Source organism: Anomalospiza imberbis, chromosome 1 (genome assembly GCF_031753505.1).
Source record: "Anomalospiza imberbis isolate Cuckoo-Finch-1a 21T00152 chromosome 1, ASM3175350v1, whole genome shotgun sequence".
NCBI lineage: Eukaryota > Metazoa > Chordata > Aves > Passeriformes > Viduidae > Anomalospiza > Anomalospiza imberbis.
This window is the reverse complement of record NC_089681.1, coordinates 98,130,178-98,157,440: the sequence shown is the minus strand read 5'-3', so window position 1 is coordinate 98,157,440 and position 27,263 is coordinate 98,130,178. Positions and strand designations below refer to the sequence as shown.

At 39.0% G+C, this 27,263-nt stretch overlaps 1 protein-coding gene across 4 annotated transcripts in view; it reads left to right on the top strand.

The window, feature by feature from the left end:
• Positions 1-3,372: 3,372 nt before the first annotated feature.
• Positions 3,373-27,263, top strand: part of VPS41 (VPS41 subunit of HOPS complex) — a 120,461-nt gene continuing 96,570 nt past the window's right edge. For 2 of the 4 annotated variants that reach the window (XM_068201591.1, XM_068201617.1), the window contains exons 1-2: positions 3,373-3,490; positions 6,434-6,472. In XM_068201591.1, the coding sequence (XP_068057692.1) occupies positions 3,470-3,490; positions 6,434-6,472 (60 nt within the window). In that variant the 5' untranslated portion in view covers positions 3,373-3,469. Of the gene's footprint in view, positions 3,491-6,433; positions 6,473-27,002; positions 27,051-27,263 lie in introns of those variants that run through there. The other 2 variants (XM_068201607.1, XM_068201600.1) reach the window with 2 other exon arrangements.

Below are 27,263 nucleotides of genomic sequence, written 5' to 3'. Positions count from 1 at the left end.
TTCATTAGTTTTGTTTCCGTGTCAGAGGTTGGTGGATTGTACAACATTTTTTAAATCCACAGCCTTTGGATAACATACTTCAATAGCCTGACATCTGAATTTGCTGAAATAAGTTAATACATTATCAGACAGAGGTCTCTGGTGCTACCCCAGAAGGCTTTGTGCCTTTGCATGCTTCTTTGTGTCTCCTCCCTGGACATGAAAAATCTCTGCATATTGCAAAACACATACCTGACAGAACAACTATCTTCACATAATTCCAGGTACTTAAAATTGTAAATTCAGAAGAAAGTAATGCCTCAAGATAGTCTGTAGCAATTACCTTGGGAATGGAGATTCTCTTGCTGGTGCAACCTGTAACAAGAATATTGATGGAAATTTTTTGATAATTCAGTAATGACAAGGACTCCATTATCCCAGTTGATCTTAATGACCATGCAAAACAGTTCTATTAATGTCCCATCATAAGACAGATAATGTATAAGAACTACCTAATCCTAGACTGAAGTTCTAGAAGTTAGGATACTGGATTTTCCATTTCAAATTGCAGAAATGTTGATAAAACTATAAAATCCTAGAGTCAAGATTTGGGGTCCTACCTAATATCTCTATTTCTTTAAGAACCAGTCTCACTTATAGACAGCATTGTCAATACACAGGAAGGAAATAAAATTGCTAAAACCCAACAAATTTTAATATGAACATGGAGATTAAATTTAAGATTGCTCTTGAAACTCTTGACCAAACAATATCCTAAGACTGCTCTAATCATTATGTGTCAGTTTTAAATTAGATCAAATCTGAGTGCTTTCTTTGATGAGAATGCTAATTACTCAAATTACATTTATGTTTGACAATGGAATGTGACTCTAACTGAAAAAAATGCTAATGCTGCTTTAAAAGGATGAAACTAAATAATACCAGCTGGGAGACCATATAAATGGGAAGTGGGAACTCTTAAAAGAATAACAAGGACTCTAAAACAAGACAACAAAACATAAAATATCCTTGAGGAAAACATGCAACCATCCATTTTAGGTTTATATATACCTATAGACTTTCATCTTTATATTTTGTTTCAAAGAGAAAAAAAATCAGGCGCAGTAACATAAATGAATCATAAAAAAAAAAAAACAGAGGGAGCACCAAAAAAAGAAAAAAAAAGGAAAAGAAAATAGGTCAAGGTTAGAAGATGTAAAGACAAGGAGTGTTTTAATTATCAGGAAGGAGAAAGAACCCTTTAAGTGTAATGCCATCTGAAAATGGTAGAGTTGTTCGCAATAATAACATAAATATAAAAGGAGTATGTTTCATTAGTTTAAACTAATAGAGCCATGTCCCACCAAGCACAAGTTAACAGAGATGGCAACAAATTTGTGGTATAGCAAACAGCAGTCACAAAAAAACTATTTGTAGGGTGTAAAATATCTTTTGTGAAACAACCAATGCATCTTTCTATTTAACTTAACAAATAACTACAGAACTATTTCATGTTAGACTAGAAGTAGTTACATGGGGAACTCTGAAAAATCTTTGAGAAATCTTTGAATACAGAACTTTCAGAACTTGGTGACAGATGATTCCATGGTGGACATAATGGAGGAGTTCAAAGCTGAGGTAAGAAAAATTTAAATTTGCCATAGGGATAAGAAAAACCCAGTATGTACCAAGTCCTGCATTGTTAGACTGAAAGCATGCTTATCAGAACTGGTAGAGAACCATAGCAGAGCAGTTTAAAACAGGAAAAAAAAAGAAAGAACTTTAAGTGTAAGGCAAACAGATTTTGGGTTTCATTGTCTCAAAAGATTTTGGAGGTACATAGTGTGTTAGCAAGTCCAAAAGAGCATCATCAACAGCAGGTTTGTTAACAGAGATGAGAAGGAGCAGTCAGGGATGTGTCTTCTGACATCCCTAATTCCATGGCAGTAGAGGCTAGGATAAGACAAGGGAGTGAAGCTCAGAGGTATATGCTCTCCTACGACTGCATCCTATCACCACTGTGGAAGACCAAGACAGATGGACCACTGCTCTATTTCTTTTGTATTCTTGATTTTTCTAGCAGTGAGCTTAACTGCTCTTGAAATTATTTACCAGGGAAATGCAGGGAGTTTTATGTAGCTGGAAATGTTAAGTCAAGGTAAGTTTTCTTTTTTAAAAAATGGTACAAAGAAGAATTAATTCAGGTAATTCTCATGGCCCATGTTAGGGAGGAGCTCAGATTAAATAACAGTACTATTCCCATCTGGCTTGCTAATCTACAGATCTATGACATTTTCTCATAGCATAATAAATTTTCAATTTCAGACTTGATCCTTCTCTACAAGATGCTTTTTATATTCAACTATAAGTTTTTTAGTAGGATCCCTTACTACCTCTCCCTTATAATAGCCCTTGTTTATCTTTAATAAATGGCTTTATGTTGTTTACTGTGCTTCACATTTTTTCATCATTTTTGTGTGTTCTACACAGCACAAGTAGGTATATTTCAGTAAAGACTGCCTGAAAGCAAAGACAAGGAAAGCGAGCAAAAGAAAGATAGATGCAGAAGGGAGGGTCAGAGGAAGAAAGAAAAGACTGAGGACAATGTTATTCCTGAAGGGTTTGAAAATAATTTACTGTAATTCAAGAAAGTCTTTAAATGTCAGGCTACATAACACTGTAGCTCCACCTTAGATTTTAAATAGCTCCAAAGGCAAAATCCAAACTGTAAAAAGTTCTGCTTATTGCTTTTTAGTTTTGATTATGTTTTCAACACATAAAGAAAGCCGCTTGTGTGCAAGCAAGACATTCAAGTCTTATTTTATGCTTTAAAAAATCAAGATGTAGCAGCTTCTAGAATTGTAGAATACATTTAGGCTTTCGCAAATCCTTCTCCTGACACTAGTATGGGCCATTTCAATACTGATGATTAAGTAAAAAGTACAAAGAGGACCACAGCTGCTACATGTAGGATCTAATGGAAACCGGAGGATAAAATGGCAACCGGAGCAGGGCTCGACCAGGTGCTACTCTGATGGATGAAAGGGTCTGGTCCGGGAGCACTGGCAGTGCTGTACACAACAGTGGCAGCAGGCAGGCTGTCAATGCTTTTTGCCTTCAGCTACACCCGAACCCTCGCTAATCAGGCGCCAGCTCATAAAGCACTGCAGTGGCTCTCATCACAGCTGGGTATACCACGGAGCTGGGAGATCATGCTGGTCTCCCTGAATCGGTGGATTTCAGCTTAAAAAGGCGTCTCGCAGCTAAGGAGGGTGGAGAGGGAACTTGGCTGGGGTGTGCCGTTGGGCCCAGCCTTGCGTGTGCCCTCCGTTTTGTACGGCATCGCCACCACACCGCAGCTGGGCTAAGGAAGGAAAAAAGCGGGGAGGAGAAGGAAACGCTTGCTTCCCGCCGAAACTACATTTCCCAGAGTGCCTCCGCCTCGCCGGCTTCCTGCCACTCACATGACAGCTGCCTGCCTGGCTGCGCCATGGCGGAAGCCGGGGAGAAGGTAGAGACTGTTACTGCACTGTGGCCGCAGCGCCGAGGAGCGGGGCTTAGAGCGGGACGGCGGAAGCGCGGGACTGGGGCGGGCGCACATGGGAGTGGAGGGGCGGAGGGACAGTGGGACAGTGGGACAGTGCCTGTATCACGGGGCGGAGGCCGGCAGGCAGCCCTGAGTGGTGCGGGGCCGGCGGGGACAGCCTCGCTGCATCGGGGCGGGGGAGGGAAGATGGAGGCAGCGGAACCTGGGTCTGGCCGGGAGGGTGGGTTTATAAGAGCGTCTGACGCCGCTGTGGAGCCAAGAGCTGTCTCTCTACCGAGGGACACAGGAGACATGACCAAGTTCATTTCAACAAGGGAATTTTTTTCTGAGACAAAACCTGAGGATTTTGGTGCTGTTCCCTTAATCGGTGTTCTAAAGCTCTCCGTCTCTAGGTTGCTCTTTCCCTTTCCCACGGGAAAAAAAAAAAAAAAAAAAAAAAAAAAAAAGTACCCTTTCAGGTACTTTCTAAATGCTTCTTTGCTGAGCCAGTATTCGAACAGACAGCTGAGCTGTTCAATATTTGTCAGTCATGGATGCCTGAGAGAGTCTTAGAATTATTTCAAGGTAACTGGCCAAAGTTAGAGACTGGCATCTGGTTTCCACCTTCCCTGCTGACAGTTTTGTTGGGAGGGCTTGGCTTCATTGGAGGAGGCTTTTTTTCCCCCAGGATTGGTGAGTTTTTAACTGTGGCAGCCTTTGGAAGTGTTATAGGTTAAAGTAAATAATTTGTCTGATCCTTTAGAGATTGATTAGAAAATTTATTGATTACAGCAAGCAATGACAAGCAAACAGCGCTGGGTGCAGCCGGGGAGTCAGTGCTCTGCCAACGGCTCACACCGCTTCTCTTTTCCCACGGTCTTTTATTTTCCCCCTTCTTCCGTGTTTGTGGCTTTTCTGGGAATACTCTGCGCATGCCCCTCCAGTTGCTGGGGGTCGCCTTCTGCTCTCTGGTGGTCATCTGGATGAAGGCTCTCCTCCTCTTCCTCGCTGGGGGTTTATGACCCTGTAACAGTCTTTCCATATATGTTTACACACTTCCCGACCCTAGTTGTACAATCAAGGAGTCAGCATATCCTCGGGTTTCCTGTTATTCACAAAAGCCTCTTCCTTTGCCTGAGTTCCTGTTAAATGATGAACAAAGAGGCTTCTCTTATCTGTTATAGAAGGATGAAACAAACTCAGACAAGTCTTCTCTAACAATACAATAGATTAAACTAGCCTGTGTTTGACACTCTTTGGACTATGATAGGAGAGTTACTTTACTCATTTCAGTTTATTTCCTTTGGGTAGCATGCACACCTCTACGGAAAGGGCTGTGTGTGTGTTGTGCATGTGTTTCTATAAAACTCAAGTTTTGTGTCTTTCACCTTCTGTCAGGTTTATGTTATGGGCCTAAACACTTAGTGGGTTACATTTGATGTTTGTAAAACTAGGGGAAGAGAAAACCCTATACCTATCATACTGGAAAGCCTACTTAAGAACATTTTGAGAAGTTACGTTGGATCTGTTATGAGAGAGATTGTAATAGGGAGAGAGAGAGAGACTGGGAGACTGACAGACAAACAGTTGGGCTTGCAAAGTTGAACCTAAACTTCAAAGGGTGCCAGGATTTTACTACATCTTCCCTAGATTCCCATATACTTTTTACTTTCAATTTCCCAATTTGTGACACAAATATAGACCACACTGATAACCCTTCTATGGGATGTGTATTTTAGAAGTGGGTCTATCTGTAGTGAGTAAAATGGAGGAAATGGATGCAAGTAATAGTGGTAACACCTTGCATGAAGCTTCCAGTAGCAGGTATAAGTGCTGCTTTGCTTCTCTGCCATTTGCTGCGATGGTCATTATGGGCATCAACATGAGCCTCCACTAATGAAAAGGAAGCCTTTGCTTTTGGTGTACAGGTCACAATCAGTGCATTATATAAACACAGAAAATAGATAAATGTGAGAAACAAAAAATTACAGTGGTTGTCAGTGCATTAAATTTTCTCCCTTTTCCATTTTTCTCTAAGCTGTTGTTAAGGGTGTATTTTTTTTTTTTTGGTCTTGTCTGGTGGAATTCTGTACCTATTAATCTTACTCTTCAAAGACTCCCTTCATAAGATTTGAAATGCTGCTTTCTCTCTTGCTTGTTCTTTGTTTACATCGTATTTTATTGCTAAAATGCTTACATTCACTGCCGGTCTATTAGTTGTAATCCTTTATTACTATTGATAAAGATAAATGCGTTAAGTAAATCTTCATTTTGCTGACTTCTTTGAGGAGGCATTGCATCAGCAGATTTTCTGAGTGGGCGGACAAGAGATGAGCAGGAGTTGACTTAAAAAAATTTTTTTCTAGGGTAGAAAGAATCATCTTGCCAGAGAGATGTTTTAAAGGTACAGTTGTTTCAAAGGCAGGAGAAAGCCACGTCTTGAATTAACATCAGATGGGAAGGAGAAAGTCATTGAATGCTGGACTTCTATGGAAAATGGTTTGAAATTATTTAAGTTTAAAATAAGACTATTAACAGCTGAATAGTTGAATAGCAAAACTGGTTTGCGGATAACTTGAGAATGCTGTTCTGCCATGAGGTCAAGGTATGTGCAGTTTCTTGGCAAAATTTACTACTGCTTCTGGAAGATAATCACAGGGACAGATTCTCTCATGTCCCAGTCACTCTCCCTTTTAGGGTAACTGACAACAGAGTCCCTGCTGCTCCTGAGTATCACTGTGACACTCAAATGCAAGTGCAAGCACAAACTGAGTATGAAGGATAAGGATGGAAACTCTGAACTTCGAGTTGGTTCTTCTTTGTCTTTCATTTCTTAGTAAGGGTTTAAAAGTACTTCTTAAAGGGAAATACTGCTCAGTTATGTGTATACTTAGCTATTTACCCCTTTGTTTTATGTGTCCTTTTCAGGAAACCAGGTCTTACGAGGAATCAACAGATGAATCTGAGGTAACCCTTCTTAAAATGTTTCACGATCGAATTTGTGTCAGTGTGGTCAGTGCTAATTTTTTGTCAATATGGAGTGAAAAGTACTATTTCACTGGTTGTTTTTAGAAGTTTGGCCACTATTATGTACCAAGGATTGTTAATCTGGGCTTAAATTATTAAAAAGAAGCTGTGAATTGCTATTAGAAGCCTCTTTATATTAAAAAAAAATTGCCCCATTATTGTAAAATGAATTATGTTAAGAGATAAATTGAAGTGCATTTGCTTCTGGTTTGATAAAATGGAAATTTGTAAGTATAATTATATATGCAGTAATACTACATTCAGGTAATTACTTTGTTGTTTTAATAGCTTCACAGTCTCAACTTAATCATGTCCTGTAGACTCTCTGTTCTTAAGATGATGTTTTGTCAAAAATTGTCTCATTTTCTGGAGAGGTCTGCCTACACTGCTGTAGGTGATGGGAAAAGAGGGCTGGGGGTGAAGAGAAGAAGGAAGCTAGAGAGAGTTCAAGAGTTTGTCCCTGAACAGTAACATTATAAATAAAGTTCTTAGGAAGATTTTGTTTTTTACCAAGGGACAAATCTCCATGCTTGAGATCTGGGTTTAAGCACTAAGCAGACAGAAATCCTAATTTCTATGGCAGTGGATACTGCAGAGACTGTACTGGTGGATTCTGAAAAAAAATGTTTTTGCAGTGGAAGGTGGCTTTGTTTCTTATGAGATATATTTTTTTCTTTCTGCCATTGAGTGGTTGTCTTCAGTGGCACTGAATGGCAATACTGGGGAGAACCAGGGGTTTTTGGCCCTTTAACATTGCTCTGTGGAACAGCTGCCCGGGCCAGACTTTTTTTGTCCAGTGTGAAATGCTTTCATTCTGAATAGTGCTTTGTGATGTGGAGATAAACAATCACTGGGCAATGACTCAGTACTTAATAGAATAGTATCCTCTCAAGACTTGACATTCACAGGATAGTGAACACAGATACTTACCTGCTGAGGTGATTTTTTTTCTTAAAGCCTATTGCAATGAAAAATGGCACTTTTATTGGCCTTTCAAGATTTCGGCTTTAGCAAATCAGTATTTACATCAGAATTAATCATAAATGGGTTGCCAGGTTGGTGGGGGTTTACTATTTTTTCCTTTAAGTCATCGTGCATCTTTCATAAAATTTAAAGTCCTAAAATTTCAATTAGACCTATGCTAGAGCTGACATCTATTCTTAATTTTAATTTCACATGCAGAGAGAAGTGAAAAGGAAATTTATGTATTGAGAATGTAGATATTGGATCTAAAGAACAGTTGTCATTCTAATGTCTGTGAAAATGCTTTGCATTAGCCGTCTTTGAGTATTAAGTGCAGCCTTTAGTATCTTAATAATCAGTATGACAAATGACTCCTCACTTTTAAAAATTTCAAAGCTTTATTAAAACCTTAACAAAATATAGCTAATGAGTGAACAAGGAAAAAGGACAGTGCGCTTGGAGTAGGTGACCCGGCAGCCACAAGCTGGACTACAAAATCGCTGCTTCACGTTTTACACCCCTGGGGTTGTGTTATGCAACCCTGTGCCCTCTTAAAGTCTGTCAGTTAACTCTTCTTTGCCATTTATTGGTGGAGATCACTTTCTTGCAACTTGATTGGAGGTCAGGTGTTGTCGTGCCACACCTCCTAGTAACAAGCCTTCCCTCCTCCCAAATGTCCCATGCAGGGGGCACAGGTACAGGCCCTCCTTCCACATGTCCCAGCTACCAAGGCTGTCCTTTGGCAACAGTACGGGGAGAGAAAGGGGACTATGGGGAGAACAGAGGACATCTAAACAACAAATCACAATAACATAACTATACATCAATAAAAGTTCTCTTAACTTACACATAATAGTCATCCCTTAATTGTGAGAGCCAACTATCACATTACCCATCTATAATAATCAGAAAATAGTTAATGGAATTAAACTAATTAGACTATTTCTAAAGATTGTTCATGTAAAACCAAAATGGTAAAAGCACAAAGTGTAAATGTTCTCAGTGCTTGCTTATATTATTTGAAGTATGGTCAGAGCCAAGATCAAACTGGTGGTTTCACTCCTAGCTCTTGTGATCATAAAATTGCCATTATTTTTTTTGAATGGCCCAGAGTTTGAATAATCAGGGATGTATTTTATGGTGGTGGTTCTAGAATCAGAGACTCTGATTCTTGCTGCCTGTGTTTAGTTTTAGCAATTAAAAATATATTTATGGCATGGACTTCATAGACATCTTACCATAGTACTAAAAATTTTTACATATACAATTACTCTTGCAATTAATTTAAATTATTCATATAAAATTGAATATTATTGCTAATTATTCCAGAGGGCACATGACATGTATCCAACTTAGATTATAGATGTGTTTTCTGTTATGGAAGAATGCAATATTAAAATTTCTGATTTTGAGTAAATTATGCCCCTGTCTGAATTGGATGTGTAAACAAAGTATGGATTTTTTCTGATGTTTTTACCCTTCTGTGCCATTATTTTAGCAAAGAATCAAACATACATTAATTCAGTTTCATGCAGCAACTCTCTTACTATCATTCTTTAGCATCTTGTAGCAAATAAAATTCTAGCGCTGTTTTGCTACCTGAAATGAACAGGGCTATGCCTTTATTAATGTTCAGCTCTTTATGAAAAAGATCTGCTGGGCAGGGGGCCTGAACAGAGCTTGCGCCCCGTTGCAGAGTCTGTCACTGAAGTCCAGAGCAGCAGCTGTCCCTTCTTCTTCCCTGTGGCACAACCGGTGTCCAACGGATGAGGAGGCGTGTCCAACGGATGAGGAGGCGTGTCATGCAGAGTCTGTTGCTGCAGTCCAGAACACCAGCTGTCCCCGCTTCTTCCCTGGTGGCAGCACCACTGCACTCTTTATATCTCCCCCTTCTCCCAGCCTACTCAAGTGTTTTTTAGGTGATGGTGGTGGGTAAAAGTCAATCAGGGGATGTGTTTCCCTGTTCCTCAGCTAGGGCATTTGTCTAGGCCCCCCTAATGTGTTTAGTTCTTTATTTAGGGGTGTTTTTATCCCCTAAAAAATACTCCCATGGTCCCAAGGGTTTCTTATTTGCATTTTAGTCCCAGAATGGCAGCGTGGGGGGGAGTGGGATGCTGGTTATCTCCAGGTAGTTTAGAGAAAACAAACAGAGCAATTAGCTAATTAACATTTCAATATAGGTACTGGGCTAGAGCCAGCAGCCATTCCAGTGTTGCCATGGGAACTAGGAAGGCCCTGCCCCCGTCTCTGGGGAACACCTGGAAACTTTGTTCATTACACTACCTACTTGGTTTGAAGGACAGGCCTTCAGGCTCTTTAACAATTGCCAGGATGCTTATTTGCACAGACTTGGTGGTAGAGCTTAGTAGTAGGCCTCAAATGTGGGAGTCTGCAAAAATTGACTGTCTTGAATGTATGTCATCTGAAAGCTCATCAATATAATTTGGTTCCAGCAATGGCTCCATAGGAAATTGAGTTCCTAAGGCTGCCCTGGTGTAAAATGCTTCTCAGCTATTTAAGTCAGAATGCGTAAAATGCAAAGGTATCAATTAACAGGGATGGTGCATTTGTTCAGATGTTAAGTAGACCTTTCTTTCAATACCAAGATAGCTGTAGTTAGTGGTAAAATTTGTAGAACTTGTAGCACAGTGAAGAAATAAATTGTTTCCTGGTAACTACAGTACAGTTGGCACTTTCCTAACATGTTCTTATATCTGATTTGGGGTATTACATGCTTTTTCTTTTCCCGTAGTCAGACTGCAATATGTTATGCCATGCTACAATGAGGAAACCGTTTATCTAATAGTCCTTTAATTCTTAGGGGAAAACCTCCTTATTTTGTGAAGTAATTTTACTCAGTCTTGAGACAAATGTGTTTTCTTTTTGTATGTTTGGCTTTAGACATTTGGTTTTGGTGTTTTTTGATAGGTTTTTGGGGTTTTAATATTTTTTTTTCTGAAGTATATTTTCAATACTTATCCCAGCCTCGTCTAATCATCAAATATGCAGCTAGATTTGAGGGTGGATCTGAGCAGGTTTGTTTGGCTGAAAAGTCTTAATTTCAATGTGGTTTCATTGGCTTATTTAATTTTATTCTACAGCACCTGAAGCTAAATGTTTGGACTGTCACATTTGATGAGATCTAAAACGTAGATAGCAAAGTAATCAGACTATTGGCTATTTGGAGACTGTGGAGGAAAAATAAAAAAACTCCAGAAATTATGTACAGCCTGAATCTGAATTTATTTTCAAATTATTTTTCTTCCCTTCAATGCATCTGTTGCTGTAAAATCTTACTTTTCTCAGTTGAGCTGTTTTCTGTCAGACAGATAGTTATGTTTTGCCAGCTAATTAGCAAATAATAAAAGGCTTAAAATTTTCTCCTCCATTCTAATTTTCTTCAGGGGTTATGAGCAGATTGTACTGATCCAGCATGTGACTTTTTTACAGGAAGCACCCTTTCAAGAACAATTGTCCCTGGAATTATAAATGAGTGCTATGTCCCAAGAAAAGATCCTTGATTATGTAAGGAATGTCACTGTGGTTTTGTTTCTTTTTTTGATGCTGCATGTCATGGTTTGATGCTGGCACAATGCCAGCACCCTTATGAAAATGCACCTTCCCAAATAATTGCTGTGAGATGTGATCAGGAACAGAGCAGAGCAGGCCTAAACTTAATAACAAAATAAAAAAAACTTTATTAAACTATTACTACTATAAAAGACACAGACACTAAATCTAGTATGAAGACTTTCTAAAACACTCTTCCTCCTCTTACCTAATTTCCAAACAAAACTACAGTGAGACACCACCCAGGATTCCTGATTAAGTTGCTACACTTTAGATAATCAATACTTAATTTCTTAAAGGAGAGAGAAGTCTTTTTTGCACCACAGATTCCCCCAGGAAACACAACTGCCACCCTTGTGTTTCCATGTCACACATGGCAACTACCCGGAGAAAATCTGCCAGTGTGACACTCTCCTTTCCATGTCACAGTGCTCTCACACTATGCATGGACAGACTGCTCATAGGGCTCCTTTAAGGATGCTTTGCCATGGACTAAAAGAGACAACAGTTCAGCATCTCATCTTGGGACTACAGTCCCTCCCTATTTTCCCCCTGAGGCTGAGGGTCTAAGAAAAGAGATAATCTTCTTCCTGAAGACAGAAGGCATCACCATTCCCTCCTCAGCTTTCCTCTGTTCTCTCCATTCCTGTGCTGATAGTTGCTGAAGCAAGTTTCTTTAGTTCACTACTGCGTCCTCCTAAAATGCAGTTTCTATTGCAGGAGAATTTGGTTCAGTCTATGGCTAGCAAGAAAGTTTAGCTAAAAGTCACTCTATTATTTCCTCCCACCTAAAAATTTCTTCTTCTGACATCTCAGGTCCCGGACTGTCTCTCTTCTTTTATAAATTAAGGAGGAGTAATATTTTACAAAGCCTTCATTTTCCAGGATAAAGTTAAAAGTTCAGACTCCCCGGACAGCTGAAATCTCTGCTCAGAATTCCAACTCCCCCACTGGGCATCTTCCCCCCCCCCTTCTCCTTCTTCTCCGATGACAAATTTACAGGTGCCATTGGACTCTCTGTCTCCTTCCCGCTGGGGGAGGGAGGGAAAAGCATCTCTGCTTCTCTCCACCCTTCCGTCCACAGGAGCTGGCTTAGTTCCAGTCTTTCAGCTCCCTTGGCCTACCTTAACTTGGGTGCATGGCTTCCCCTCCCCCACCCAGCCTGTGGCTGGGTGGGGGAGGTCTGCACAGCACTCTGACCAGAACTAAAGAGGCAGATCCCCTGGGAGTTCTTGCTTTTAACCCCTTGTGTTCTCAGAGGTGTGTCCATACTTTCAGTGGTCACTCCAGGTGCCAATATCCAAACCTGACCACTGATTAGTTTAACCCAACTTCCTGAAAAAATTCACTTCCATGTCAAACCACGACACTGCACTACAGCAGAAATTTATTTTGCAATTGTTCGCTTGTTAAACTACAAAAAAAAGCCATGTGGGTGCAGATGTTCATGTTCTGCAAAGAGGTATTAGAATAGTATTTTTTAAAAAGGTACACTGATATCAGTGTACTTTTTAAAAAGGCACACTGATACACAGATATCTGTATTATTGCTTATTTGTTAGATACATGAATGTGTTAGTCATCAGTATTGCATATATTTTCATTCTAGCACTTCTATTTTATATGTCTCCTTCTTAACATATTTTGCTGTTATGATCACTGTTACCCTGTGAAAGGGACATGTTTGTTCATTTAGTTTCTTAATAAGTTATTTAAACGCTATATTAATAAATTCCATGAGAGTTTGTAGAAATTCCTGGTTAATCTAGTGCTCAAACTATTTCTGATGGTTTAGAAATATCCCTCCCTCTCTGATACAGAAACTAGTAGTAGTTTTGTTCTTTAGGGTTTTGAAAACTGATCAGAGCAGGAACACAGCTAGGAAAAATGTAAGCCTTAAAAAGAGGCAACTAAAAAGCCTGATATTTTATTTCTCTTTTCAGTGCACTCCAATTTTTAGTCTTGTAGGTTGGGTCTGGATTAGGTCAAAGCAATTAAATCATTTCAAGTAAATAAAGCATATGGTGAAAAAGGCTCCTTGTCATATTGTGTTTCCATCAAAATGTTTTCTTAACATGGGGTGTGGAGCACTGGGCTGGAAGAGGTAAGCTGTTCTGTGGATAGTAGCATTTGAAGGGGCATCACCATTGCAAGAAAAATGGATGGTTGAAAAGTAGATGTAGCTACTGTACCTTAGTCTGAGTTCCCTTTTCTTTGTCTACTGTTTGACCTTTTCCAAAGTTACTATTTTAATCATACCACTTTTCCTTATTACTGAATAGTTGTACCCTAGATTATTTTTTTTAATGTAAAATGGGAGGAAAATGCACAAAAAATATATTCTGTTTCACATATTTGGGATGTCTGAAGAGAGATTGCTTACCTCTGTATGGCTTTAAATTAAATTGGCCTGTTGGGGAGCATGGAAGGAAAAGTTACATAAATTCCAAGTACAAAGTTCTCCTTATTGATGAGGAAATGTATCATGCAAATAATTTATCAATTTGAGTCAGTAGGATGAGCATAGTAAATTATTTATTGAAGTTTAAATGGAATACTTTCCTACATTAATTTGAAAAACAAGTTTGCAGTGACTAGTAACTAACATTATAATAAACATTATTAGAGGATTGACTTGCAGGAAAAAAATGAATTATTGCAATATTCTTTTAAGATGTTCTGGTTTTGAATGAAAATTAAATACTTAATTTAATGAGCTATTAATATTAACCAGAAGTGCCTGTTCTCTCTGTGTGTTGTAGAATACATAAAAAGTAAAAATGCTGCTGTGCTTCCTACATAAATTAAATGCAATTGCAAAGCTACTTTGTTAGCAGAGTATGCAAACGTGGCTTTCCCAAAACATTAAATGTATTTCTTTGTATGGAATAACGCTCCTGGCTGCAAAAAGAAAGTAACGGTGAAATTCAGCTCTTCCCCAGTGGTGGGTAGGTGAGCTTCAAAAACTGCTATTCACAAAACTGTGCTGTAAGCTTTTCATACGCAGTAGATCACAAGATGGCAACCGGGTTGCTTGAGTAGTGTTCATAGGGGAAACAAATGTTTCCCCAAGTTCCTTGCTCAGCAAAAGGACAATAAAAGTAGAAATGTGTGGCTTCATTGATATTTGAACTGAGTTTAGATTTTTCTGTGCTGGAATTGGATTTGGACATGGAAGATAAAGCAGCCTATCCTGTGCTGCCTCTGTATAGTGCACTTGGTATGGATGGACTTATCCTATGTTTTTGAACACTGAAGTGGATTTGGAAGTTTCAGGTGTTCTTTGTCATGCACAAAACTATCAGCAAAATAAATTGAGGTAGTTGCAATGAAACCAAATTGTATTATATGGACTTTCTACTACTATTCTTTTTTAACACACCATTTATGAGGATTGGTCATGTGCAAGTATGTCATCTCTGTGTTACTTATGCTTGGAAACTTGGCTGGTGCCCAGCTCCTTCAAACCTGTAGGAGTAAATCTTCAATTGGTGTTGTGCAAATATAGTCTAATATTCTGCATGTCACAACAGTTCTGCGAAGAAATAAAATGCTTTCTGTTTTGTCTTTCATCTGTGTGCCATTTCATACTGTAAATGCAGCCCATTTTGAGACATATTCACAGGCAGCCATATCATCTTAATTCCATGCTCCTGGTGTATATCTGCATTTTTCCAGGGTATTAAATAAATCCCTGTGGAAAATGCATGGGGAGAACAGAAAGCTGCTGTGTGAAATTTTACCATCCTAATCCATATTTACCAATTTTACAGCTAGGTATTGGAAAAGTGTTGGTGATGTGCCTTATGAACAGTTGTAAAGGAATGAGACCAGAGGTTATTCATGTTTTTCACAGAACTAACATTACATTTCACCATAGAATTAGGGGAACATATTTTTAGCAGCATAAGTCACAAACATGCTGTCATAATTTAAAAATTTCAGTCTTTGTGCCTTTTTGTTTTCTTGTGTACCAACAGTTGCAGAACTGAAATTAATTCTTGTAGAAGTTGAAAACTTTAATAGGTTTCTAGCTTTTATTCATTATTGCTCTACCTGCTTTTGAACCAGTGACTTCAAGATGAAATGCTATTGTCATTCTTAAACCAGTGGTTTTTTTCTGCTTTGTTAAAATTTTTCTGTAGGAACAACTTTTTTATATTAAAGTAATGGAGGCAAAGAGGTTTATGTTCTCTCAGTGAGTTTCCAGAGGGTCTGGTAAAGTGCTCAGGATTTAAATTCAGCACAGTAAATAAAACAACAACTTGCAATGAAACTGTATTCCAGTCTTGGTACTATCAAGCAGCCTGGTTAAAGGCCTTAGTCTAAGTTTTTCTTGGTATGCCGTTAATGTTAGAGATTTCATTGCATTGAGAGAAATTGAGGTAGGATCCTAATTCTGAAAATAGCATAGGTAGTCGCTTTATCACTGATGTAGGAGCAGAAGTCTGGAAACCATATCCTAGGGATGGAGAAACAGTAATGATGAAGTTGCACTTGGTAATAGTTACACAGCCTATTACGATAATTGTCCTTGTTTGCTCTGTGGCACTTGATTCTTCAGCAGAAGTGGATATATCATCCAAAATAGTGGGGGACAGAGTGCTTTCTTCTGCTTGGTTCTGGATATTTTTTATTCTGAAGGAATGCCAGGTAAGAACTGGAAATGGCCAGTCAGGAAAACTGTGTTTGCATTACTTTAGAACACAGAACATTTGTTTTTTCTTTTTAAAAAACAAATATGGGAACGTCTACTTGAGGAGCTTTAGTAAATGAGTTTGAGGTGTGTGATGGGTTGACGCTGGCCAAAGACCAGTGCACCTATGAAAATCATTTCTTCATTTTCTTTAGCTATTGTTAAGCAGAGGAGGGAAAAAGAAAGCTCATGTGGTCAGAGAAGAATTAGAAGCAAACACTTTAAGGGCAAAACAGGGTAATGAGAAATAAAATAAACTTTTAGAACACCTTTCCCCCCATATACTTCATTAATTATGGGGAAACTGTTGTATTATAGTCCTCACCACAGCTTGCAGAAGAATCTTAGCTCTAACGCTTGGAGCACCTCCTCCTCTCCCTTCCTCTTTTTCACCTACCTTAGCATTGTCGTACTGTTCTCATGTGTCTTCACTTTTTCCTTTTCTCTGACTCAGGAGAGAACTGGTGTTTGTAGGTGTGGTCAGTTTTAGCGCTCGTTAAATACCAGTGCACTCACTAGAATATACTTACTTATTTCTTGTTCTGAGATAGATTAGGAGGAAGGCAAAGTAGGCTCAAAACTTGAAAAGAGTATAAAGAAAACTTTATTAACAGTAATGAAAAGAAAGAATAATAAGAATAAGAATAAAACTTTTAGGACACTTTTCCTCCCCCCTACAACCTTTTCTTTCTCGCTAACAAAGTACAGAAACAATTTAGTCAGTTTATCACTTCTATAATAGTCTTTCTTCAGTTCACTTAGGGAGAGAAGTCCCTCTTGTTAATTTATGGAGACTTTTCTACAAGAAAAGAGTTCTCTGATGGCTTTTAACTTCCACAAATAGCAGCCGCATGGAAATCTGCAATTGTGAAGTCCCTTCCACATTTCACAGCTTTCCCCACAGCTGCCTTTATGGGCCATGTCAACTTAAGAGGTATTGTTTTAAGGATGAGCTGTTCAAGAGCAAAGGTTCTCTTTATCTATCTTTGAGATCGTCTTCCGAACAGAGTTCTTCTTTCCCCGGGGCAGAGAGTCTTCATCACTTTTTTCTCTCTGTTCAAACTTCTCGTTGGGATGACAGCTACTTCAGCATTTGCTTACTTTAGCATAGAGGCCTTTGCTCATATCTACAATTTGAGCACATAATCTCCCCGTACTTGCAATGAGTTACAGGGAAAAAGAGTCTGATGTATCAATTACATTCTTCTCCGTAGTTTCACAAGAGGATTTCAGTCTCAAAATCAAGGCATTTTTTCATCCCTCCCACCTGGGACTTCACTCTTTCTTCACTGACTTTGGTGTCTTCATGTTCTTCTGTATGCTCTCACTCTGTCCTTTTTTCTCACTGGAGGGAGGACTGGAGGTCTGCAAGTCTTACCTGCGCACTGAAAGAGCTAGTATCTTGCCTGGGGCCTGCAGATGGTCATGTGACCCCGGCCAGGCTTGGTAGCTTGCGGCTGGAGCTGGGCTGGGCTGGGGGGAGCGCTAGGATCTCAGCAGCCAGGCTAGGGCTCGGCTGCAGCCCGCCGGGGGCCGATGGCCTCCCCTCCCCCTGCCCAGCAGCTGATGGGGCCTGGCCCTGCGGCAAAGCCCACCCGGCCTGGCCCAGCTGACATGGGGGGCCGGGCCGGCCTTATAACCTGCTCAGGGCCGGAAGCAAGAGAGAACTTCTTGGGATTTTTTTTCATCTTTTAACATGTGTATTCACACAGGCGTGTCTAGCTTTCTCAGTGGTTTAACAGAGTGTCGATTCTTAAAACTAATTACCGATTTTTTTTTGTCAGACACGGAGGAAACTGCTAGCAGCTTCTCTTAGAAAGTCACTTCTGTAAATGCCTCCAATGCACAGTGAAATGAAGAGGGCTATGCCTTTATTAATGTTCAGGTCTGTATGAAAAAGATCAGCTGGGCAGGGGTCCCAAACGGAGCTTGCCTGTTGTTATAGCTCTCCCAGGTAGCCGTACAGGGTCTGTCACTGAAGTCCAGAGCAGCAGCTGTCCCTTCTTCTTCCCTGTGGCACAATCGTTAACCAAAGGGTGAGGAGATGTGGCATGCAGAGTCTGTTGCTGAAGCGCAGAACAACAGCTGTCCCCACTCCTTCCCTGCTGGCAGCCCTAGGGGACTCTGTCACTTTGGCTCCACTTGCCCCAGCCCACTTTAGTCTAGTTGCTTTTAGGTTATGGTGACAGACAAAAGTCCATCAGGTATTGTGTTTCCCCTCTTCCTCGGCTAGGGCATTTGTCTATCCCCCTCTACTGTGTTTAGTTCTTTATTTAGGGGTGTCTTTATCCCCAAAAATTACTCCCGTGATCCCAGGGGGTTTTCTTACTTGCATTTTAGTCCCAGAATGTCAGTGTAGTGGGGGGGGGGGGGGGGGCAAGTTACCTTTGGGTAGTTTAGAGAAAACAAACAGAGCAATTAACTAATTAACAAATCAATATCGGTAGCCAGCAGTGTTGCCATGGGAACTAGGAAGGCCCTGCCCGCCTCTCTGGGGAACACCTGGAAACTTTGTTCATTACAAATCCCTCCTCTATTTCTTTGATCGGGCTAAAGCCCTCATCAGCTTACAGTCTTTGGCTTTTGAGGGCTAACTTCTTTTGGCATTTGTATGTTTTTACTTATGTCTGATGGTAAAGACTTAATAATACTCTAATTAAAAAAATACTTAAGTTAACACCTTTGGCTAAAGGACACTTAATTCTTATTAAACAATTACAAAGTACTTAAACCTTTACTATGGCACTTTAACTTAGGAACAGTTATTAACACCTTACTGTATATCAAATGATCTCTGCCGGCACTGTGCAAGCTGTGCCGACTGGCGGCTCCACTCCATGCCTTTTCTTCATTCAGGACACTAAAAAAAGAAATGCTGCTGCCGCTGCTTTTGTCTTTCTTGTCTGCAGCATGGCTGATTAAAAGTGTCCAAGTAAATAAAGTCTATTACGAGTCATGCCGAGAGAGCTGCAGCCACCCCGGGATCCAGCAGCCCCCTCAGGAAAGGGGCCCCACCTGGCCCCCTACTCCTCTGTACAGAGCAGTGAGTAAGAGAGCTTCCTGCTTTTTTTTTTTTTTTTTTTTTTTTTTTTTTTTCTCTTTCATTCTTGAATGTGTTGCCATAGAGGCGTTTCCAGCTTTTCTAATTGGCTTAGCAATGTGCCAGTTTTACAAGCTAGCCAGTGTTTGGTTTTGCCAGGCACGGAGGAAGCCTCTGGCAGTTCCTTGCACAGAATCACTTCCACGGCTGATTTTCTCCCTCTTTGCCAAAAATCAATTATTGCAAAACCAGCACCAGGTGCTATCTCTTTAAGGACCAAATTAGATTCTAAATTATACTTTATGTGTTTCTTGATTGTACAGAGTACCAATCTTCTAGAGGTTTTGCAACAATGAAAATAAATAAATTTAAATCTTTGTTGTGAATTTCCAGCTATTTTTTCAGAAATAATGATTATTTAAGTTATTTCTTAACTATAACATGGATTCCAGTTGGTGTGAGAAGAAACAGGATTTGGGCTAGGGTTTTTTCCTGACTTCCATGTCAGAATGGCAGACAATAGGTTGTTTTGTGTGCAGTTTCTTTCAAAAGTGGCGGCATCAGAGGCAAACACCAAAGAAGCCTGATGTTACAATGGACTTCAAGTGATGCTAAGGAAAAATAAGACTCTACTGATATGCACACATTTTGCAGTTAATAGTTGGTGAGATTACTTGAAGTTGAATATGTTTGCTTTAAGAGTAGAAGGAAGCGGACAAATGTCCAGAAATATTCCTGGGTTCCTTCTGATATCAAATAGATAATATGCCAATTTAGTGTGTAGTGTTCAAAACTTCTACCACTCATCTCTAAAGTACAAGTTATATTCTGATGCCTGCAGTCATAAGGCAATAGTAGGATTTATGAAGACCAACTGTTTTGTGACTGTGAAATAGGAATATAACAAGGAAGAGGGGGAGAAGGCAAATTTACCTCATCACAGGTATAACCCAGTTGTTATTGTACTTAAAGTTGTGAGCAGGGTAAGCATTTATTAAGCAAAGATTAGGAGTTTTTCTTCATCTTTGTATTCTCAAAAAACAAACAAAATTACCTGTTCATTGGTTTTACCAGATAGTAAAGGGACTTTGACATGGTCTGGGGTGGAAGTCAAAGGGATCTCCCAACTGTGTTGTGACATGATGATGTTACTTCCTTAAATTTATCAACAGATGTTAGCAATTTGTTACAGCTTGCTGCTTAATATTTTCTACATTTATTAACCCTCCTGCATGGGTTAAGTCATGTGTTGCTACCATGTGATATTTTCCCTGCAGTAGGTTTTTTTGCTAGATATTTTTATTCATTTGCCGTATTCCCTTGTATTGCAAATGAGCATTTGCATATGTCAACCCTGAATTAGTAAATAACATTCCTTTTCCTTCCATGTATTATAAGAACATCTGTGCTTTTAAGATATGGGAAGAGGTCATGGAAATACAGGATGGTAATTGTCTGCATTGCCAAATCCATTTACTCAGTGGTCAGTCTTGATCTCTGTCCTCTGAATGCCTCTGAGTTGGTGTGGGAGTGCTGCTGGGATGGGAGCTGTGGCCTGCCTTTTCCAAGAACCACCTGTAGCATATTTGGTGAGCTGTTCATGCTGGATTCTGGTGTCCTGTGAACAGCTGTTTCATGTCAGGCTATAAGCAGTTATTAAAAACCCTGTATAGGAAACCTATGCCATGAGATTGCCTGGCTGGAAGTGAACTTCCAACTGAGGACATGGTAGTTTTGGAGAGGGAGAAGATGGGGTTCCTGGCAGGCACACAGAAAAGTGTTGAAACTGAACTTGTAGTCTAGACTGAGAGGGCTTGATAAAGTGTTTGAGGGAAGTTAGAGTATCAGCAAAGGTCCATCTGAGGGTTACAAGGAGATGGAGCAGAAGAGATTTGTAAGAGGGGGGCCTGGAGAAGACTTGTGAGCCTTCAAGACTCTGCAGTCTTAGAAGTGGAGGTTAAGTGTTAGATTTAGATTGGGAGCCAGGCCATTTATATGTTTTGGATAGTTGGATTATAGGTGGGTTTGACTGGTACTGTGAAGGCAGTCCTTCAATAATTTAACCTTCATAATATTGTAGTGGCGCAGAGTCACTGTTTTCCTTTTCCATTTGTGTCCCAAATCTGAGAGTAACCCTGTCAGCAGACCAAGTCCTACAAAGCTGTAGTGGAGAGTTGATCTGCCTACATCTTGCCTTGTTGTCCAAATCAGCAAAGCTGAAGAATTTGCTCATTGTCCTAGCTGACCTAAGGTGTGTAAACTGAAGCATTATTTCCAGGGTGAAGAAACTGTATGGTTTGTCAGGCTTAATTACTGCCACGAGATACAAGAAAAGTATGGTAAGTCTTAGTTTTTTAGCATACAGCTATTAGAAGATGTTTTGGTGTGAAATATGGTAAAGAAAGAAGTGAGAAATTATGTAAATGGATATTTGCAGGGTGATACTGAGAATATAGAGGCTTCTGTCTGGTTATCTGGATTACCAGCTTGTTTGAGCCACATTTAGCCTAAATATAATGTGTTTTCTAGAGAAAACTAGAGATGACAGATAAGTGAACCTGCTTATCTGAGGGACTTTGTGTTAGATATTTTCCCTATAGATTTTGGGGAATGGGGTTCAGCAAGTGTAAAATCGGGTTCATGTGTAAAGCTTTATCTCTTTACCTTGAATGAATGGAGATTAGTTGAGTCCTAACAAAGGTCTGAGAGCTGAACTGGAAAGGATAAAGGCTGAAAATAGTAATAATTTCTTTATTGGGCCAAAGGAGGCAGTATGACACATTTGCTGCAGTTCCCAGATATAGAAATGCTGTGAAGGTTCAAATCGAAAGCTTTATCTGTATCTTTTTTTGGGTAGTACTTGTTGTGGAAATCTGGTGGCGGTTAACCTTAAGTTTGTAAGATTCTCGTTGGGCTTCCTCGTTCAAAATAAGGTTTGCACAATCATCCTGGGTGCAATCCTGCCCTTCCAAGCAATTCTGGTGATAAAAGAGGGTTTACAGACAGCCAGGGGGTCAGATGGTGGTGTAAAACCCCACTGATGATGTGCCTTTCATAGCAATCTGGCTAGAAGTCATCCATTCCGCTTCTCAGCCACACACCAGGCACTTGGCTAAGTACTCTTTGCTCCCATGTCAAATAGGGGATTTATAAATGAAAGCTCATTTCCAGCAGGCCTCACAGGCCCTCAAAACTAAAGTTGAGACAATCAGTCAATGCCCTGATTAAGACATAATTTCTGTTTAAAAAATTAGGAGTTGGAGATGGTTATTCCTTGGATCAAATCAAGATGTCAAAAACAAGAAAAGTAATAAATTATGTCAGCAACTGTGTTCTGCTGGGTATTTTGCTGCACTTTGAGCTTCTGCACATATACAAGAGAAATAAGTAACTATCCCTGGAGACTTCATTTTGGGGCTTGAGGTCTTTTTATGTTGGTTTCTTTTTCTTTTTATATTTGTCATTGAATTTCTATAAGAAGTGAAGATGCCTCCAGTGGAGCAATAAGGATGTGTTTATTCATTTTTGCATAACTTAAAATGTTCTTTGAAGTTTTATTTTAATTAAAAAATGATTTGAGTTGGTTTCTTTGGTTCTACTTGAGATTTTCACATAGTGTGTAAACTAGTAATTCTGGAGCTCTAGCTAGTTGGTTTAATTTTTTTCTTCTGTGTGATAGTGATGACTATTTAAATAAATATAAGTGCTGATATGGTTTCTGAAGGTCTGACCTGTATTAAATATCAAAGTTACTCTCACAAATTGCTAAGTAGTAGTCTCTTCTCACCTTTTTGCTGTAGTATTGGGGTTGCGCTTTCTACAGCAGAATGAAGTTTTTTGGTTTGGTTTTGGTTTTTGGTTTTTTTAATGAGATTTTATGATGTGTCCTAAACATTAAATATTCAGACACACAGAGGCAGAGCACTTTGAATGACCCAGTAAGCTAGGGGGTGTTACGATTTAGGAATGGTACTCCTCACTTTAGTGCTCCCGCTGAGACTCTACAACCACATGCTTCTTTCTTGTTCCTCTCCTCCCCTTTCCCTGTGGTGGGCTGGAGAGGAGAGTAGGAGGCACAAAAGAGAAAGATGATGGGTTGACCTAAGAACAATTTACTGGAAAGAACAATGAGATAAGAAAATAACGAGTAACAGCGACAGTACTAATAACTAAAGTGTACAAAAGAGAGATAGTGATTCATATGCAAAAATACCCATACTCACAGGCTACTCTGGGTTGGAACCAGCATTACTCAACCCATCCTCTGATCGACCAGAAGGAACCCCTTCCCTCCCCACACCTGGCAACAGCATGAGATGGTGTAGAATAGCCTCTGTGTCCTAGCTATGCCTCCCCTCACTACTGTAAAAATTTACCCTGTCCTGGCCAGGAGGAAATTAAGTAATTGACCATTTTTCTTAGACTCTCTGAAATCAATGTAAGCTTGAAAGAAGGCATGTAAAAAAAGAAAATTAACTGTAGGGTTTTTGTTTATTTTGTTCATTTTTTTTTTCAGACATCGCCTTTTAAGAAGGCCTATGACACTCGGGCCTTGTTGGAGTAGGGTTTGTGTACTTTTTGAAATTGCTTCAGTGATGGACTTCAGCTATCTTTGTATTGGCGTTTAAATGCTTTGCAGGATCAAAACTTGCAGGCATAAAGAAGGCTGGAATGGACATTTAGAGTAATTGCAATTCTGTCTGGGACCAGACAGAAGATGCACAGCAAAGGGGAAGGACACTTGCCTTGTAACATATGCAATGTTTATTTCCATTAAGGCTTTGAAAAACTTTGAGGGCAAATTGGGTGAGAAGGATGACACTTTTGCTGTCAGTACCTGTAACATAATTAGAGTATCTCTAATCAATAGAGCATGTAGTTCATGTGATAGACTGTCCTGTGGGCAGATCCTCTGCTGCAGGAGCAAATGTGGGCTAATGGAATAACTCTGGGAACTGTCCACAGGTTCCTTCTGGAAATTTTCTTCACAAGGACTGATTTCAGGTTTTTTTTGTTTTTGTTTTTGTTTTTTTTTGTTTGTTTGTTTTTTGTTTTTGTTTTTGTTTTTCCTACTCATGGTTCTAGCACAGCAGTTCCTTTAGGCAAAGCTAGGAAAGATGGGGCAGAATATCTGAAGAAGGTTGTGAACCTGAGTTCAGAAAGGCTGGTGAGAATCCCGTGCAGTGGCACTGGCCTGTTGAGAGCTTGTTGCACATTGGTAGCTCTTGTTAGTTTTGTAAATCTGTTCCAGAAGAAGAGTTGGTATTGCATAGGTGCTGGGTGAGTGAGAAGGAATTTGTTTTCAGTTCAGGAGTGTTCAGCAATGACAACTGGAAGAGCGCTCAGTAGGAAGGAGTTTGTATTAGTCTTAGGGGCCAATGAGAGTATTTCATTCAATTGGAAATGTGCTTTCAATGGGAAATATTTATGGATGCCTGTTCTTTACAGCATAATTTAGCAAAATGACTGCTAGCTTTAGCTTTAAAAGGCAAGTGGAAAATCAAATGGAGTATGAGTTTCAGGTTAGTATTCCTCTTGTTGAAAAATGGTCATTATTTATTTTACAACATCACAAAGGTACCTTCCTCCTGACATCTCTGTGGGTCTCCTTGCTTTTCAGAATTTAAGGCTGCCATGTGTGCTTTACAAAGTGTGCTTTACACATTTTGTGCAGTAAATATTTATTTTTCTCTTAAAACATTTGTCAAGAATCTTAAAATTTAGTATGGTTATTTCGGATAATTTTAGGCATTAAATATTGAAGTAGTATTAAGTGGTGGTACAAAAAGCGGTGTTACAAAATTTATTTGCAAATTTTTAGAATCCTCTAGGAGGGTTATTTAAAAGTGTCATACAGTTATTAAAAATACATGTAAGTTCAGCAATTGATTTTTTTATTATCTTTTCCTTAAAAAAGGAAAGCTGTGAGTTCTCTTATATGGGGTAAATTTCACTTTGTTTATATCTTAGCTTTGCTGCAAGTCAGGACTTGTACTATTCCTCTAGGTTGTCATAGAAACACAGCTAACTGACATCTCAACTCAAGCATGGTTTAATTTGTGGGTTTTCAAGATTATTAAAATTTAACAAAAATTATTGATTTGCTTTTATTAACACTGGCTTGTGTTTACTTTAGTAGTTCAAACTGCATAAAAGCTTTTCCTGGTAGAAAAATGCCTTTAAAATTATTAAACCCTGATACTCTAAATAAGAGATCATCAAATGCATTTAATATATCAGAGTCTGAAGCAGTAGTCTTGAATTTTGAAAATCACCTTTTTATTTCATTTTGGTTACAGTAAAGTGCCCCAACCTCATTTCAATTCACCTTTTAGTTTGACTTTTATTTAATAAAGAAGATACCTGTCAAGAAAGTGTGAAATAGGTACATCATCATGCCTAATATTTGGGAGTTTTCATTTGATTTACTTACTTTGAAGCCTGGCAGAACCCTTTGAAAGTATATATTTTTTGTTTATGCATGTGCAGAAAAAATTACTTAGTTTTCACTCATAAATAAGACAGGCAAAACTTATTTACAGTAACTTTATCTAATGGTCCATGGATGAATGATTTTATGCAAACTACTCCAGAGACTAGAATTAACTTCATGTTGGTTGCACATTGGATGTCCTGGCCCCAGCAACATGTGGGATCTTATAAAAACTAGATGGCTGGAGTTCAGTTTTTACTTTTATGAATTTATTCAATGATTGCCCATGCATTTCAAGTGTAATCTTTGTAAGCAATGTATAAAATGCAGTAATGTATTAATTGTTTTTAAATGGATACATACTTCCTTACAGTCTCCTTCCATCAAATGTATGCTTTTTACATTGACTTTACCTCCTCCCTCTACCTTGTAGCCATTTATTAACGATCTGTAGGCATGAGGAATTTGACTGATTTATATACAGACCTGTAATTTGACATTGTCATTCTGTCTGGTAACAACTTTGTTCAGTGGTAGATTTACTGAATAAAATTGTTTCTTAGTGGACATTTTGACATCCCACTTCATACTCCTACGTCATGCACTGCTGACACCCCTGTATTAATCTCATTTGTATTCTGTCATAAAGCTCTCATGTAACATTTTAAAACAGACTCTCTTTGCAGCATATTTCTGTAAGCATGGGACTAAATACTGTGTGTTTCCATATGTTTATATGGCTTTTTTGTGTTTTGTATGAGGTTATGTACATGTTACCGTATATGATGGTAGCACACATAGTAAATGGCCGTACTACTTAACTTGGGAAAGACGGGCGTTAGTACTCCAAAAACAATTTAAACAAAATGCATTTTATTAACCTGTTAACATGTCTCTCTTTCAAATTTAGTTTTTGTATCATGTCTACAAGAAAGTGTTGCGCAAATACAGTTCTGCTGTAGGCTGACACTGCATTTTTAGGAATTGGAAGGCAGTGGTTGGTGGGAAGTCAAGGCACTTCTTTAACTAGGGCACTGCACATTAAGCAACATTCTGGTTGCTTAAGAATGAAACATATGTTTTATGTGGGAAACCTACTCAGTGTTGATATATTCATTACAGTCAATAGCAAGTGTAGGAGAATATTATTGCAGGTATACTGTTTCCCAGTGAGGACCAAGAGCTATATAAGGGTTTGTGTATGTCTGTGCATGTATGTGTAAGATTAACTGAGACTTATCGAAGCCTGTGGAATCTCTCTGGCATTGTAATTCTGTAAACTGTCTGTTGTAGATAGATGCTTATGACCAGAGAGCTATTTTGCAACTAGGATTTTCTTTTCCTAAGAGATAAGCATGTTGGGTCTTCTTTGAGCAATACATTTGCTGCTTGGTTTTTTTGGGGTTTTTTTGGTTTGGTTTTTTTTTTTTTGTTTTGTTTTTTTTGTTTTTTTTTGTTTGGTTTTTTTTTTTTTGCTTTTTTTTTTTTTTAGCTTGGTTTCCTTTCTCTTCACTCTTTGTCCCATGATCTTTCCTTGCATTTAAGTAGTGTTTGGGTGATTATACCTAACATGCTTGAAAAGAGAGAAATGCTTCAGTATTTACCAGAAAAAGATCCTAACATGCAGAAGATAAGGTAATTCATAGGAATATAATAAGTCCAGATCCTCTTCCCAGAAAATATATTTATAGTATTTTTTTACCATAATCCCATTGGTGGATTTTATACAATTAACTTATTCCTACTGGATTCTTCTTATTTTTGTTCACAGCATTTTGCCTCTATGCTTCCTGCAGAGGTGCAGCATCTTGTAAAGGTCGTGAAGTTTCTTGTAATGTGCAAGCTTCAGCTTTCAGTTCATTGTGGCTACAGTGGCACACTTTATTTTATCATTCATTATATATGATTCATATATATTATATATATGAATCATTATCATATCCATCCTTTTTGTATTTTACTGTTAAATTGACTAACTTTAGGTAACAAAGTACATGTGCACAATTTTTCCTGCTTTTTAGATATCAAG